General features: G+C 56.8%; 1 protein-coding gene across 3 annotated transcripts in view; it reads left to right on the top strand.

Annotated features, from left to right (window-relative positions):
• The window catches only part of Zfpm1 (zinc finger protein, FOG family member 1), a 56137-nt gene extending 46397 nt beyond the window's left edge, over positions 1 to 9740 (top strand). For 2 of the 3 annotated variants that reach the window (XM_052167277.1, XM_052167276.1), the window contains exons 5-10: positions 4446 to 4545; positions 6182 to 6388; positions 6917 to 7147; positions 7409 to 7504; positions 7590 to 7736; positions 7905 to 9740. In XM_052167277.1, coding sequence (XP_052023237.1) covers positions 4446 to 4545; positions 6182 to 6388; positions 6917 to 7147; positions 7409 to 7504; positions 7590 to 7736; positions 7905 to 9676 — 2553 coding nt within the window. In that variant the 3' untranslated portion in view covers positions 9677 to 9740. The remainder of the gene's footprint in view (positions 1 to 4445; positions 4546 to 6181; positions 6389 to 6916; positions 7148 to 7408; positions 7505 to 7589; positions 7737 to 7904) is intronic. The other variant, XM_052167278.1, reaches the window with a different exon arrangement.
• Positions 9741 to 17294: the final 7554 nt, after the last annotated feature.

Genomic DNA, 17294 nt, shown 5'->3' with positions numbered 1-17294 from the left:
GAGCTGGGTTTCCAGCCCTCTCTGTGTAACAGGAAGGGACAGGTACCCAGGAAAGGGATCTCCCCTCCAGAACATGCAGTCCAGCTGTGCCCACTGCGGGCAGTGTTTGAGCCCTGCCTTGCTGGCCTGCAGAAGCATTCCAAGCCCTGCCTTAAAGAGACAGCAGCCCAGCCTGAGGAACCTCAGCTGGAAAATGGCTGTCCACTGTGCCCTGACAGCAGGCACAGATGTGCCCCGAGTGTACACTCTGTCATGGCTGAAGACAGAGGCCACTACCCTAATGAGCAGAGCAGGGCCTGTGGTCTTTGCGGTGGAGCTGCCTGAGGCGTCTGGTGGCCCGGGACACTCAGCCTTCATGTGACCCTGTCCCCCCTGGTCTCTTCCCTTTCTTTTTTTTACGTCATTTGTTATTGGGACTGCCCTGTTCTAGGTGATTTTATATTTCTATATGAGATTCTGAACTCAGATATGTGAAGACCCTTTCTCTAAATGAGATCACTCTCACAATTCTGGTGACATCTGTGAAGCCACCATTCTGCCCAGTCCACAGAGACTGGGACAGTCAGGAGTATCATTTGGCTTGGTCACCAGGCCCAGTCTAGGTTTGCTGTTGGCCCTGGGGAGTGGGGGTGCTGAGTCCCCTTCTCCATCTTCAGTTTCCCCATCTGTCATGGGAGGACCTTAGGAAATACCCTCTCCCACCCCTCCTCAGACTCCTCCATCTGCTCCTGAGCTGCAGCAGCTATGGCCTCAGACCTGCCTGCTGCTAGCTCCATCCTTGGGCTCCAAAGCCACCCTGAGGTAAAGGCTGGGGTCCAGGAGAGCAGCAGGGCCCACCCCACACAGAGGGATGGCAGGCAGGGACGGTGTGAAGCATGCACCCGGACCCTCCCTGCAGGTGATCTCCGCCCTCATCTCCCTGCCTGGGATGGTCCAGTATCATTCCTGCCTCTTCTCCCAACACAAAATGCAGCTAACAGTGCGCCCAGGCCTGACACTTGCTGCCCTTGATAGGCCCTGGTCCTTCCCCTTTAGGACTCACTGTGTCCCTAGCCCCTGGCACGCGGCTGGCCTTCAGGGACTGAGGGCGAGAGCATAGATGAGCCACAGAGGGGCAGAGCTTCTCAGACTTGGGTTCTAATCCTGTGCACAGTGTGGATTCTCGGTGGGCCTCAACCCTACACCTGTGAGGGGCGATGGACAGCTAGGGAAAAGAGAAAAGCCGTAGGCGGCCGTCACCGTGAGGGAGGGTGGGTCAGTAAGCACGGGCTGCCGTCACTGTGGAAGAAGAGTGGATCAGTACGAAACAGGTCCTAACTGGAGTCACCCTATGGCCACAGGCCTCAGCACTGTTCTCCAGCGTATGGGGACCGGAAGCCAGGGCAGCAGTGTGGGACAGCGTTTCTGAACCAAGCTGTCCCCCTGAGAGGGCCCACCTTCCCTTTATGAACAGGGAGGTTTGGGAACAGCCTCAGATAGAGTTGTCATAGTGGATGGTGCTCAGATATGGTTTCTGATGGTTATCAGCCCACAGAGTCGAGACACTGACCTCTTTGTTGGGGGAACAGGAGCAGGCTCAGATCCACAGGAGAGTTTAAAGCAGCTGATGTCATCCCAGGCTGGGGGTAGGGGGAGTCGGAGCCAGGAGGAAGAGACAAATGACGGCTCTAGCGAGGGGCGGCAACCGAGACAAGGGCCAGGGCTCTTTTCTAACTGACACACCTGAACAGACAGACAGGAGCCCGGGCCAGGCCTGGAGCTGAACCCAGACAGGGGGAAGAGGAACTGCACAGCCCCGTCCCAAGCCCTAACCTATGCTGGTGCAGGGCGATGAGAGAGAAGGGGCTGTGCATGGAGCCCCGGGACATCTGTTTTGGGGCAGCCAGGATCTCATGGCCTGTTTCCCTGGGGACTTGGTATGATTGTGAACAGCAGCCACGCCACTAGCTCCCTAGCTCTGCTCCCCAAGGTTGCACCCCAGGCCACAGTGCTGCAAGGGGGTGCGGTATAGTGTTCCCTGCACTGGGACCTCCACAGAAAGAGCGGCTTGTGCAGCGTCAGCAAAGTGGCATGCGCGCTCGCTCGTGTTTTTATCATGCGGCGAACATGCTGCTCCGGAGAGCGATAAGCCTTAAACCGACCGCGAGGCTGTCAGTCTCAGTTTGAGGGTTTAGAAATATTGGGACGAATAATTAGATTTCATATCGTTACCACAGCACCCATCAGAGGATCAGGCAGATTAATTTTCTCACCCTCCTCCGCTCATTAATATTCATTAGAGTAGTGGAAGGCTGAGGCAGGGAGGGCTGGACCCAGCCACCTCACTGACAGTGTCTGCTCAGGCCAGGAACAGCCAGGCTGTGAGAGGCAGAGGTCCCCAGTGTGGCTGTCCACACCCGGTCTGCTGCATTACCCCCCAGCCCCCCGCTGGGCTTACTCTGTGCTATCCAACTGTGACCTGGAAGGCTCACCTACCCCCTGCATCCGTGAGAGTCACCCTCCTGACGCCAGCCAACCTGAAGCAGGCTCTTGGGTAGAATGCACTCCCTCGGTGGACATGTGGCAGCTGCCAGCAAGGTCCAGGATGCAAGCAAGGCTCATACCTGGGTCCAGAGATGCCTTCCTGTTCACCTTATCCTTCAAGCAAAACATAAGCAAGCAGCCACGGCCAGTGCCCAGCTCTGAGGGCTTCCTGTATCCTCACATTCATCTGTGCCCAGGGCAGAAAGGGCCACAGAGAGGGGATCAGCCTCCCTAGCCCCCAGCACTCCACCACAGAGATGGTGGCAGGACAAGGAAGGGGGTTCCCTCCCCCTATCGGGACAGCAACTTTGTCCTGTGGGCCCTGCCCTGCTGGCATACAGGAAACTGAGGCCAGAGGTGCAGGTGTCGCCTGCTGGGACTCCAGGGTTCCCCTTCAGTGCCGGCTTATCTCCACTCTCTGCTCCACCGCAAGCCACGTGGCAGCAGGCAGGTGACGTGGAAGCCACCTGGCTGGGCTGTCGTGACCTCATGGAACATGGTCACTGGGAGTTCCCAGCTAGTAGGCCTTATCTTGTTGGCTCTATATATATGCCATGGCAATGGGGTCTGTGAAGAGTTGGTCCACAGGGGTCACAGGGGAAAGGTCAAACGTGAACTAGACCATGATGTTGGCCCCAGAGCCTATGTGGACGCCACACACAAGGAAACCCAGGAATGCCAAGCACTGTCCTGGCAGTGCCCCCTACAGGCAGCAGCCTGTTTCTCCTCCTGTCCCAGCCAGTTGGTTATCTTTCCTACCCAGTGAGCTGAGCCCCACAGCGGTTCTTAGGAGCCTGGGAGGGAGCAGGGGCTCTGGGCCTTGGGGTCAAAGTTCAGAGGTTTCTGAGTGAAAGGCATTTATTTGACTCAACCAGCAAGTGGCTGACAGAATACTACACAGGAATGCTCTCCTTTCACACTGAGTGCCCCAGTGCCTGGGTCCAGGAGCTAAGACTCAGCCCCACAGGGAGAGGCCAAGGACAAACAGAACTGGGCCTCTGCTGTGCCTGCCTGCCACTGGCTGCATCTCATCCTCCACAGGAGACCAGATCCCAGCCCAGCCTTCCAGCCTGGGCTGCACAGAGACATGGCCACGTACACTTACTTCCTCTGCTGCTGGGCTGAGAGCCAGGGGGCAGGGGGCAGGAAGCCAGCAGCTTTGGTGGCCCTGGGGGGCTGAGCCTAGAGCTCTTCCCTTCCAGGTTCAGACAGAGCTGTAGAGGAAGTGTGTGGCACGGCCCTGGGCTGGAACTTCTACCCCGGCCCCCTACCCTTTGCTCTGCCTCAGCTTCCTGGCCCATATGATGGGGAAGAGGGCAGGGAGCCTCAGCTACCCACTACCCCTCACTCCTCAGCAACACAGCTATCCAGCTATCTGGGGTTGGGGCGGCCAATTCCAGGGAAAGGACAGTGCTTTCAATGAATGGACGACGAGGTAAAAGTTCCACCCTGCACCAGAGAGGAAAGCCCTACTGTACAGAAACGCAGTCAGAGTGTGTGTGTGTGTGTGTGTGTGTGTGTGTGTATGTGTGTGTCTGTCTGTCTGTCTCTCTCTCTCTCTCTCTCTCTCTCAGTTCCCTGCAGGCATCCAGCAGTTGTGTGGCATGGGCCATACCCTTGGTGCCAGCAGCCCTGCTCTTGCAGGAAAGGAACACACATCTGCAGGCCCTAGAGTCACTGGCTGTGTGCCCTTGGGCACACTGCGTGACCTTTCTAGACCTTCGTTCCCAACAGAGACCGCTGCCTAGCCTTGGAATGCGCGGCTCCCTGTGTGCCTCCAGTTATCACAGTGTTGTCTGAACCACACAGGTCCTGCTGCCGTGAGCCGCCAGGCTACTGACCACCTCCACCCAGCACAGCAAAGCCCCGTTGCTCGGCCCTCCTGCACAGGCTGATCCTTTCCTGTCTCTGCTCTTCCCCAGGGCCCGGCTGCGACCCTGCTGGTGGACGAGAGCTGCTGGCTAAGGATGCTACCCCAGGCCCTAACAGAAGCCGCAGCCAACTCAGAGATCTACAGGAAGGGTCTGTCTCATGCCTGCCTCCCGCCCCTCTCAGGTCTTTGAGAAGGCAGGGTCACTTGGCTCTACCTGGTCCAGCCCTTAAAGGGACACCAGCTTATCTGGGTGACAGTAACAACAAGCTGCCTGGGGGAGCTCCCTGAGCCCCACCCGAGAGGATGAGGGACAATCTTGAGCTGCAATCCCAGGAGAATCACATCCACTGACACAGAGCTGGAGGGGCCACACTGGGCCACTCCACAGCCACTGAGGTCTCGGTTTCTCCAGGTGGGCTTAGGTGGAGAGGGAACAAGGAGAACTTCCGGGGGGCCACTGAGGGCAGTGACCTGAGGTTCTGCTAGCCCGAGTTGGTTCAGAGCCAGACCCCGCCCTTCCCTTACTAGTTGTGGGACTTGGCTGGGTCCCTCGCCTTCCAGGCTGCTGTTCCTCATAGGAAATGGGGAAGAGGCTGTGGCCAAATCATTTCATTCTACCTGACCCCCCATCCAACCTTCTAAGAGTTGGAAGTGCAAAGGGGCTCTTCCCTCGGCTCGCCCTGTTTGCTAAAATGTTCTGGAGTTCTGTCTTTGAGGTCAGCTCCTGAGTAGCCCCTCAGCAGAGGCAGAGCACCTTCCCTAAGTCCCTAAGTACTGAGAGTTGCGGTTGGGTACATGGGCCCTTTGCCCACACTCCAAGCTCTCTGCAGAGCACAGGGGATCGTGTCCCCAACCCTACCCATGGGCAGTCTAAGGACCAGAACGAGCAGCCAGAAGGCAGCCTGTACTAGGAAGAAACGCGCCCAGCACCAGATCGGACATTGGCAAGCCATCGGCCATGTGCCTGCCCCGTGGCTGACCTGCCCACAGGACTCTACAGCACGGTGCTGCCCAGTGTGCCGGCCACAAAAGGCAGAGGCCCTTATAAGGCTGATGCCGACAGATGTGACATGATCTGGGTGCGGCTTGCAGGCGGGCTCACAGCCACCACAGAAATCCTATGGCCATGGATTTGTCTTTTCCTCTATCACTTGCCCCATAATGGGACTTACACAGGCTCTGCACTGCAGCTCAGCTCCTACTGCCGCCTTAGGACACATACACACTGCTCCCCTTTCTTTCCCCACCTTCTGCTGCCAGTGACCACTAGCTCGAGACTGAGGCCAGACGTGTCCCTACCCACAGCTCACTGGGAAATGCAGCCTCAGGGTTCCAGGCAGTGAGGCAGAGCTGCAGGCCCAGGACACCTGGGTTTTGTTGATTGGGGCTGCCCTCTGCAGGCCACTATGGGAACAGCACCTGGCCCATTCCCAACAGGTTGAAAAGCTGACTGTTTATTGCCGGGAACCCATTGCACTGGGACACCCCCTCCACCCCAGCCAAGTGATTACATAAGATCTCCCTCAATTATGCCTGCCAGTCCCACATCTGCCCTTTTACTGGAGATGGAAGCTTCCCCAGTCCTTGCCTCAGACACAGGCTAGCACACCATAAATCCAGCCAGCCATGACTGAACCAAAAGGCAGCCATCCATTTGCCTGGGGCCTCTCATCCCTGGCAGTGCAGCACAGCGGGGGCCCCAGTGTGGGAGACAGAGGGAGGGAGCCCCTATTAAAAGCCCAGGACACAGACAGACTCAGCGTCATAAATGCCTGTACCCTACAGATGACGCCCTCTGGTGCAGGGTTACCAAAGCGGTGCCTTCTGGAGGACTACTCCACGTGCTCCTTGTGACCGAGCCCCAGGGCACTCGCAGACACCCTGTGCAGGAACCAGCAGACCCCGGAGGCTCAGCCCCAGCGCACACAGACATCCAGTTGCTGCCCCAGCAGGCTGGCATGGCTTCCATCCTTGCTACCGCAGTCATCAACAGTAAGTGGGTGACTCCCGGGGGCAGACTGGGGGCACTCAAGTCAGAGGTCAGGACAGGTTCTGGGTGTTCAGCATGCAAAAGGTCCAGTTTCCACTTCCACACACGTGCGTGCGTGCACATCCACCGGGAGGGAGAGGGGGAGGGAGAGGGAGGGAATGAATTATGCTCCAGTGAGACACTGAACTGGAGGACAGTACCCAGCTAATGCAGGGTGACCTCAGTGCTAGAAGACTGCCCATGGCCTGCAGCCATAGGGAGGGCTCAGCCCCCAGGGGATCGGGTGCAGGCACCAGGAGCAGAAAGAGAAGGGGGGGAGGTAATATATGCCTGAATGTGGAGCAGGGGCAGCAGAGTCCCCAAAGCCTGGGTGAGTCCTACAAGATGGGACCTTCAGGGACACAATGAAAGGGGAGCTAAGCCACCAAAAGCCACAGCCTCAGCCAGGAGCTTTCAGGGCCAGGCCTCACAGGCCAGTCCCCGCCTCATCGATCGAGCCTGTCCCTCATTCCCACGTGTACCCCCACCAGAGGACGTCTTCCCCTGCAAAGACTGCGGGATCTGGTACCGGAGTGAGCGGAACCTGCAAGCCCACCTGCTCTACTACTGTGCCAGCCGCCAGCGTGCAGGCTCTCCTGTCTCAGCGACCGAAGAGAAGCCCAAGGAGACCTACCCCAATGAGCGTGTCTGCCCCTTCCCCCAGTGCCGGAAGAGCTGCCCCAGTGCCAGCTCTCTGGAGATCCACATGCGCAGCCACAGCGGTGAGTGCCCCAGGCCTGCTCAGGCCTACTCAAGCCCAGCACTAGAACGCTTCCTCTGCCCCTGTGCGTCATGCAGTTCCCCCCACCCTCGTACTCCCCCTCGTCCCTCTCCACGGCCTAGCACAAGGCTTGCCTGTGGCTACATGCACACTTAGTAAAGGCTGGCTGTGGCTGTGTGCTTGACCCTGGGGAGACGTGGCTGATGTGAAACAGCAGAGGGCCAGGCCCTTCCTGGCACTGGGGTGCATCTCCATGTTCCAGGAGAGCGCCCCTTCGTGTGCCTCATCTGCCTGTCAGCCTTCACCACCAAGGCCAACTGTGAACGCCACCTCAAGGTGCACACGGACACGCTCAGCGGTAGGTGGGCCGGAGGGGGCTGGGATGGGGTCTCTGGGGCTATACCTCAGCCCCAGGAACCTGACCACAACAGCGTGGCCTACAGGTGTCTGTCACAACTGTGGCTTCATATCCACCACAAGGGACATCCTCTACAGCCACCTGGTGACAAACCACATGGTGTGCCAGCCAGGCTCCAAGGGTGAGATCTACTCACCCGGGGCTGGACACCCCGCAGCCAAACTTTCTCCAGGTAAGCCGAAATACTGGGGCATCACCGGCCCTCTGATAAGCAGGAGGGGAGGGGCTTGTCTAGGCAGCACGTGGCGTCCTTGTCAACCCTAGTCCTAAATCCCTTCTGCCTACCACATCCTACCTAGGGCCTGCCCCGGGCCTGACATGCAGTCCTGTGTTCTTGTAGACAGCCTGGCAGGCTTCCAACAGCACTCCCTGATGCACAGCCCCCTGGTTCCCGCTGACAAGGCACCCACCCCATCCTCAGGACCAGACAGTAAGACCTTGGCCGAAGTCACCAACGGAGAGACCAGAGTGCCTCCCCAAAATGGGGGTAGCAGCGAGTCCCCTGCAGCCCCCAGGACCATCAAGGTGGAGGCTGCAGAGGAGCCTGAAGCCGCCCGTGCCTCAGGTCCGGGAGAGCCAGGTCCCCAGGCTCCGTCTCGGACACCTTCACCACACAGCCCCAATCCAGTCAGGGTGAAGAAGGAACTGTCCAGCCCCACGCCTGGCTCTAGCCCGGGGCCGGGAGAGCTAACAATGGCCGGGACGCTCTTCCTGCCACAGTATGTGTTTGGTCCGGACACGGGCACAACCACCGTCCCTGCAGCGCCACAGGCCTCGGAGATCCTGGCCAAGATGTCCGAACTGGTGCACAACCGGCTACAGCAGGGCTCAGGGAGCTCCGGCGCGGCGGGGACAACCACTGGCCTCTTCCCGGGGACTAAGGGCGCCACGTGCTTTGAGTGCGAGATCACCTTTAACAACATCAACAACTTCTATGTGCACAAGCGCCTCTACTGCTCGGGCCGCCGCGCTCCCGAGGACCCGCCCGCTGTGCGCAGACCCAAAGCGGCCACGGGCTCGGCCCGCACGCCCGCAGGTGCCGCTGCGGAGCCAGACCCGTCACGCACGTCGCCGGGGCCCGGGGCACGAGAGGAAGAGGCGAGTGGCGCGACCACTCCTGAGGCCGAGGCTGCGAGTCGCGGCAGCGAGGGCAGCCAGAGCCCTGGCAGCTCGGTAGACGACGCAGAGGACGATCCCAGTCGCACGCTGTGCGAGGCCTGCAACATCCGGTTTAGCCGCCACGAAACCTACACTGTGCACAAGCGCTACTACTGCGCCTCGCGCCACGACCCGCCGCCCCGCCGGCCACCCGCACCCACGCCGGCTCCGGGCCCCGCGGCTCCCGCGCTGACAGCTCCGCCAGTGCGCACGCGCCGGCGTCGCAAGCTGTACGAGCTGCCCGCAGCCGGCGCCCCGCCCCCAGCAGCAGGCCCCGCCCCCGTGCCTGTTGTCCCCTCCCCCACGGCGGAGCTGCCCTCTTCTCCGAGACCCGGGAGCGCGAGCGCCGGCCCTGCCCCCGTGCCCTCCCTGAGCCCGGTCCCCGACGGCCCCATAGACCTGAGCAAGCGGCCGCGTCGCCAGACCCCAGAGGCACCTACTGCTCTGCCCGCGCTGGCCGACTACCACGAGTGTACCGCGTGTCGCGTAAGCTTCCACAGCCTCGAAGCTTACCTGGCTCACAAGAAGTACTCGTGCCCCGCCGCGCCTTTGCGCACCACCGCCCTCTGCCCTTACTGCCCACCCAACGGGCGCGTTCGCGGCGACCTGGTGGAGCATTTGCGCCAGGCACACGGCCTGCAGGTGGCCAAGCCGGCGGCCAGCCCGGGCGCTGAGCCCCGCACCCCTGCCGAGCGTGCTCTGCGCGACAGCCCCGACGGCCAGGCACCACGCTCTCCTTCCCCTGCTCCCGAGAACGCGCCTTCTGACCCGGCAGATCAAGGCGCTCGGACACCCGGCAAGGGCCCGCCCGCTCCTGCGCCTGCTCCTGCGCCGAGTGGTGGTGGCGGCCACCGCTACTGCCGCCTGTGCAACATCAGGTTCAGCAGCCTGTCCACCTTCATCGCACACAAGAAGTATTACTGCTCTTCTCACGCCGCCGAGCACGTAAAGTGAGCCTGTGGGGCCGCACCACCGGGACCCTTGACACTTAATAAAGACATTCGGTGTGATAAATTCACTGGCGGGCCGGCCTGTTGTCTTAGAGCCCATACCCCAGCTTGTGCGGACCTGCAGAGGACACCCGCCGTGTCCTCCAGGACCTAGCCCACCGCAGGGGCTCAGCCACTCTGCAGAGCTCTTTTCCTCTGCTTCTAGCTCGCCCGCAGCCCAGCTAGAATGCGCATCCAATTGCAGACCGCTAGGGAGAATGGAGGAAGGGCACCAGGTCCCAAAATGCCCCTCCTGTCACAACTGGGATGGGTACTTACCACTACAGAGTTGGACCTGGTGTACCACCTGTAGTCTGTTGCTGGCCAGCTGTAGGCCATGTCTGGCAGTCTATTCATTGCTTTGGCCTCTCTGAGAAAGTAAACATGCCTGTTCTCCAACTCTGTAAGTCTTAACCAGCAGCTGTGGAGACTGAAAGTGAACCCTAAAAATACCTCTGGGGATCTGGGGCCTGCTGGCCAGTCCACCTCTCACCGCAGCCTTCTAAGGTGGCCAGCTCATGGGCCTGGGTTTACACAAGAATAAATGTTCCTGAGAGTCCATTCACAGGCCCTGCCCAATTTACCACAGAGGGTAAAGTCACACCTTACTAATAGGAATTGCCACAGCCCCTATGTCAACTGGACCCCAGGGATTTGGCTAGCAAAGGGCCCAGGGAAGTCAGGCAGCTGTCTTGGGCCCTCTCTTCACAAAAGCCAGCCAGATGGGAAATCCGTAGAAGCCACAGACCCCCTCTCTCTCCCTGCCTCTGCCCTGCCGGTCTGCATGGTCTGTGAATGTATGTGCAGGGCTCTGGTTTCCATCCAAAACCTGATAGAAGGCAAATGCTGCCCACCTCGGCCGTTTAAACAGTTTTACAGTGTGCACTCTCTGAAGGTGATGGGGGGACATCGGGGAAGTGGGCTGGTGGGTGACAGATGCTTGAATGAGAGAAAGCCCAACGTGGCCCCCAGCACCCTCCTTCACCCCATTCCACACAGGTGCAGAACTACACCACAGGTTCACCACAGTGCTGTCTCCGTTTCCATGCCTGTAAAATAGGATTGAGACCCTTTCTGAGAACTCAGAGAAGGGACCCTGTGACTGTCACCCAGGCCGAGCTGCAGGTTAGGCTGTACGTACCTAGTACCAGGAGGTCCCCCCGCTGTCCACACCTTGGGCTGTAAGAGCCTGTTACCAGGTTTGGGCAGTCCTGTGACCTTTGTGTGGCCGGACCCTGCCGTTTCCCACAGTGTATGTGTATATGACACCAGCCTTGACCCGGGCATGTGCTCAGTCCAAACACACCTGTGCCTAGAACTCAGTCCTGGCAGGCTTCCACAGATGTCAGCAATCCCTGTTCATCCTCAAGTTCGTGACTCATTCTTCCTCCGAAATCCCCTTGGCCCAAGGCGTTTCCAGCGCCTGCTCTCTGGCCCTGCCCCTCACTGATGTGGCCACCATAGCAAGACAGCCAACTGACACTTCACATACCTCTCCTGGGTGTCTGCCCCCTGCTCCTAGGATGGCTGTACTCTACATGAGAGACCTGTCTCAGCCTCCCTTCTAAAGATTCACAGGGGCCATGGGCACTGGGATACCCCTGAGTTTGTCACAGGTCTGCCCAGGGCTCTTCACCCTGGCTCCTAACTTCCTGCTGAGGGATATTACCCCAATCTTTCCTTCAGGGCATTACCCCCGCCCCCAGAAGTGAACCTCCTGCCCCACCTGCTGTGGTGATAAAGGCATCAGCTCACCTGCTGCACTTTGTGTAGCTGTAACTCCATGTTGGCCTACACTTCCAGTCTGGAACATTCCTTCCAGTCTCCTCTTAAGAGTCCCATCCACATCTCCCCAGAACACCACACTTCCACCAAATGCTGCTCTTGGTTTTCATCACTAATGGAGACTCGGGACAGTAGAGGGCAGTGACGGCTCACAGAAGCGCCTGGTGGGCCTGCCACCATGCTCAGCTAGTGCTGAGTGCCCACCACTAAGGGTAGCTGCAACTCCTGAGGAAGAGAGGAGTCATGGGAACCCCAAGTGCACAGATCCCTTCCCCCACCTGGATGGGTACATCCCAGACTTCTGGGGAACATAAGCAAGCCCTGCGGGCCTGAGAAGAAAACCAGAAGCTGAGCTTTTGGGCTGGCGGGGCGGCTCCTCACGGCTAGAGGCAGAGGTGGGCAAATCCTTCTGCATCTCCTGCTTCAGCATCATCACCTGAGCACTCGCGCCACAGGGCTTCTAAGCACTGGGGAGATTCTGGCCTGGACAGGAACCTCCTTCGAGTGTTCTGTCTGCTGCACACTGTTAGCACCTTCCTTGAGGAGCTATAGTGCTCACCTGCTGAACAGAATTTCAGTCCACCCACGGGGGGGTGGGGGGGGCCTGCTGAGAGGCGTGGCCGTGCTGAGAGAGGGGGGGCCGAACCCAAACTCTCATCCAAGGGAACTGGGTCCTTTACAGGGCAGCTCCACTCTGACCAACTTTGTCATTTGCTCATTCCGGGCATGCACACCAGGAGCCTCTGCCCTCACCATGCACAAGGTCCCCTGCACAGAGCTGCCATGCAGCGGCAGGTCAACTGAGGCACACCCAAGGGCAGCTGGCCGGACGAGGCTTGTCCTGGAGCTGATCAGAGTGCACTGACTAGACATTATGGGGAGAGAAGATGCCCTACATCTCGGATGCCCCACAAGTGGCCCATGCGTTCCGGTTGCTCCAGGTTGAACCTGAAGTCCCAGGCAGTCAGTGATCCGCCTCGGGTCCGTGCACAGGCTCCTCGCCACTGACACATCAGCCTGAGCAGTAGAGGCACTTGTGTAAGTAGAAGTTATTGGTGCCGTTGAAGGTGATCTTGCGCTCAGAGCACTTGGCACCTTCTGCCTTGACCTCATCCTGAAAATCTGGGATCCACTAGCACAGTGGGTGTCCCCAGAGGTCAAATGCAAGGGTGCATACAACCAGCCTGGGCTGGAACCCAGCCTCTCCTCTCTAGCCACAGTGGGGCTCCCAGGTGTTTCGGGGTGCTCTTCCTGCACCCTCTTGTCCATCCCTGGAGCCTCATGGGTCCCATAGATGTGGCCTGGGTATCCTTGGGGCCAACCTCTGTCTGCCTATCTTCAGTGTGCCCAGTCTCCATTTTAGGGCTGGGCACTCACCGACTCCTGCTACACTAGAAGTTCTGCCATCTTGTTCATATCTCTACACCCTAGCTTACTTATATCTGTTTTACCTTCCTATTTTCCTTGGGACTCTTTGGGCCTTTCTCCTCAGCCTTCTTCCTTAGAATTTAAATTTTTATTTAATTCTGGAATGTTTTAGATCTATTTTATTTTATGTGAGTGTTTGGGGGTGGCCAACCCTCCAGAGTTGGAGTTGTGGATAGTTGTGAGCCACCATGCGTATGCTGGAATTTAACTATGTAGTCCTGGCTGGCCTGGAACCTGGTATGTAGACCAGGCTAGCCTCAGACTCATAGAGATCCACCTGCCTGCCTCTGCCTTCTTAGTAGTTGGACTAAATGCATGCGTCACCACAGCCAGTTCAGTTTAGGATTGCTGTGTCCTGCTTTTCACTGTGGGGGCTATTTTGACACGCTTGATGCATGTCTATATCCTAAAGCTTAAACGCCTGCCCCCCTCCATGACAGGAACCTCGACATCACCAGAGTGAGCCACACTGTAAAGTTACAGTTCTCAGTCTGACTGGTTTGACGCTATAAACTACATATTGCTGTTGGTGGAGTTTTGAGGGGAGGCAGACTCTTGTTCTGTAGCTCAGGCTGACCTGGAACTCATGACCCCCACACCTCTTGAGAACTGGCATGCCCCTTGATGCTTTAGTTTTAGCCTCTAGGATTCCATGGCAGTATCTAGCTGCCTTCCCAGAAATAGCCCCGCCCTGTCACAGCCTGGGCCCCAGTAGCCCTTGCACACCCTTGTCCTGCTAGAGTGTGGCTCCCACTCTAGAGACACTTTTCTATTCATGGGACTATAGTGACACACAGGTCCTGTGACCTCTTGCTGCTATAGGAAAGATGTCCCCACCCTGCTCCCTACAGGCAGAACCTCAGAATGTCACTCCAACTCTGCCCTGTTGTTTTAATGCCCGGCAGAGCCTTGCCAGGATGAGCTTGTATCCTGTCTGTCCTCTCTGCCGCTTGCCTCGATTCCCTGGTCCTCACACATCTCCTCTTCCATGCCTATGACTTCTCCATCTGGCTCGGGAACAAAGCACCCATGTTGATTTTTCTTCTCTGCCCGTTCTAAACTATTCTTTTTCTTACTGGTGGTCACAGGGTTGTAGTACTCCTGACAGGTCACCCCCCAGCTCAGACACTGCTGCAGCCCCTGCAGGCCTGTGTGCCTGCAGCCTGGCTACCAGAGGCCCTCTGTCCCCACTGTAGTGTGGGGCTCCTGTGGAAGGTTCCTGTGGCTGTTTAAACAGAGGCCCCAGGCTAGTAGCTTAAACAGTACATGTGGATTCTGTCATAGTCAAAATGTACAGGGGCCCAATGCTGTCACAATGAGCTGAAGGCAAGGGTCAGAAGAGTAGTTCCTGCCAAAGACTCCAAGGAGAAAGCCAGACAATGGTGGCGCACGCCACCTTATCTCAGAAAACAAAAACAAAAAGAAAGCCCAAAGATTCCAAGGAGAAGAACCCGCTCCTTGATTTCTTTTTTGTTTTTGTTTTTTGTTTTTGTTTTTGTTTTGGTTTGGTTTGGTTTTTGGTTTTTTCGAGACAGGGTTTCTCTGTATAGCCCTGGCTGTCCTGGAACTCACTCTGTAGACCAGGCTGGCCTCGAACTCAGAAATCTGCCTGCCTCTGCCTCCCAAGTGCTAGGATCAAAGGTGTGTGCCACTACTGCCCAGCGGTTTCTATAGCCTCTAGAACAGTGGTTCTCAACCTGTGTTAAACCACCCTTTCACAGGGGTCCCTTAAGACCATTGAAAAAGACAGCTCTCTACATTACAAATAATTTTATAGTTGGGGGTCACTACAACATGAAAAACTGTAGTTTTTTCATTCTCCTGTTGTGATTGTTTGGCCTACCCTGGAAGCTTCTAGCCTCATGCAATCTCATCTAGGCCTAGAATGTTTTCAGCCTCTTGAGACTTGCTGCTGAATAAGCTCACCCTTCCTAGTTCTTTCTGGGCTCTGGCTGGCTGGTCAATCAGCTGCTCTGCTCAAAACTCTTTCCAAGCTGACCTCACTCACTCTGGCTTCTCTCTCTCAGCCTCTCCTGAACTGCTCTGCTGGGTTCATCTAACTCTGGCGATCTGCTCTACTCTTCAGGCTCCTTCTCGTTCTCTAGCTCGTTCTCTCTTCAACATGTCTCTGTGAAACTGTCCTGGTAGAGCTTCCTCCTCTCTGCACTGCCCCTTAAGTAGCTTCCCTCTCCTCTCTCTTCTCCTGAGAGTTGGGCTTGGCCTATTCTGTCAAACCTTTCTCTGATTCGTCACTTTGTCTGCCACTCAATTAGACGTCACTTTCAAAATCGGTGCTTCCTTCTCAAACTAACTTTACATTCATTGTTTGGAATTAAAGGTGAGTACTAAGGGCCTGTCTGTGTTCCAGCTAGAGGGATTAAGATGTGGGCTAAGGGGGCTGGAGAGATGGCTCAGAGGTTAAGAGCACTGACTACTCTTCTGAAGGTCCTGAGTTCAAATTCCAGCAACCACATGGTGGCTCACAACCATCTGTAATGGGATCTGATGCCCTCTTCTGGTGTGTCTGAAGCTACATGTGTCTTCAGTATATATAATAAATAAATAAATCTTTGGGCTGGAGTGAGTGGGGCAGGAAAGGAGGAGGAGGAGGAAAAAAGAAGAAAGAAGAAGAAAGAAGATGATGTGTGCTAAGGCTGAGACACACTGCAACTAGAAACAGATTTTCCCGTAAATACACAATTTTGGGGTTCACAGTGTGATCAAATATCCTTCAATATCGCAGGATTAAGAAGGGTGAGAACCACTGCTCTAGAAGTTTCTACATTCCTTAGCTAGTGGCTCCTCCCTCTTCAGAGCCAAGACTCTGTCCCTCTCTTGCCTCCCTCTGCTGATAAGAGCCTTGTCACCCCTCACTCACCTGAGAGTCTAGGACACTTTATCCCAAAGTCAGCTAGGGAGGAACATCTACTCTGTCAACCCAGTTCTTACTTGAGATGGGCTATAGACATCTTTCAAGGTCATTCTACCACCCACCCACCATCCTCACCTCACCCCTTCTCTCTCCATGCATTTGCTGCACTGTCTGAGGTCGTGTCTTAGTCAGGGTTTACTGCTGTGAAGAGACACCATGACCAAGGCAGCTCTTACAAGGACACCATTTTATTGGGGCTGGCTTACAGGCTCAGAGGTTCAGTCCTTTGTCATCAAGGTGGGAGCATGGCAGCGTTCAGGCAGACGAGGTGCTAGAGAAGGAGCCAAGAAGGCAGCTAGGAAGAGGGACCCAAAGCCCACCCCCACAGCGACCCGCTTATCTACTCCAACCAGGCCACACCTCCTAACAATGCCACTCCCTGGCCCAAGCATATTCAAACCACCACAGTGGTGAACCTGAGTGCCCTGGGCAGTGCCATTGCTAAGGTTTCCTGTGCTGGGCTACAGTCCGGGTTGTGCAGGGGGAAAGGGGGCTGAGCTGGGCACACTGGGAAGCCTGGGCACTCTACAGGACTACACACCCACACTATTGGAGGCACTGCAGTCACACAGAGAGTCCCTATTCTCCTCCATAGGGATAAATAAGGCCAGTGTCCCCTCCAGAGTGTCTAACACAGTTACAGGCAGGCATGCTGTGCTGTGTGTGTGCTGACAGCTCTCTCCCTACTCAACAATAGGTCAGACCATCCCACAAGCCCCTGACAGAAGCAGGCAGGGGTGTGGCTGGCTTACTGAGGAAGGTGACTTTCCATCCCAGCTCGCTGGGACAAAGCCCCAGCGGGGTCTGAGTACCTAGCTGAGTGTCTCTGCTCTTCCCGCCCTGCCTCGTCACAGACACTGTGGTTCTCTTTAGTCCTCTAAGAATACTCACTGGACAGGACAGGGAGGGCTTCGAAGGCCGTTCGTCGTCGTGTTTCTGGAACGTTCGCTGGTCTCAGCCACTTTGTGATTCTTCTTTTTTCCATCTTTATGTCCTGGTTTTACCCCTAACACTAGATAGAAAGAAGGCTGCCCTACCATTTATATACCCTTGGGAAAGCTCCCAGAATGCCAAACATCACACAATCACAGAAACAATCTGCAGCTGGCAAAACCACGCCTCTGCTAGAGCACCAGGCAAATTACAGTCAGCTGCTGTGGATCATCTGCGGCAGCCCCACACCCCACACCTGACATTAAAGTGAAAGCACGTTCTTTGAAATAACCAAAATTCCAAAATTTTCAAAAAATGTCGTTCTACTCTCTCTTCCCTAAATAGAACCCAGGACAGAGAATCCAAGTCCCTCCAGGCAGTGTCGGCATCAAGCTCACATTAAAAGAATATTCAAGGCTGGGCGGTCGTGGCGCAGGCCTATAATGTCAGCACTCTGAGGGTTTCTGTGTTCGAGGTGAGCCTGGTCTACAGAGTGAGTTCCAGG

This window comes from Apodemus sylvaticus, chromosome 21 (genome assembly GCF_947179515.1).
Source record: "Apodemus sylvaticus chromosome 21, mApoSyl1.1, whole genome shotgun sequence".
Taxonomy (NCBI): domain Eukaryota; kingdom Metazoa; phylum Chordata; class Mammalia; order Rodentia; family Muridae; genus Apodemus; species Apodemus sylvaticus.
This window is presented reverse-complemented; position numbering and strand designations above follow the sequence as displayed.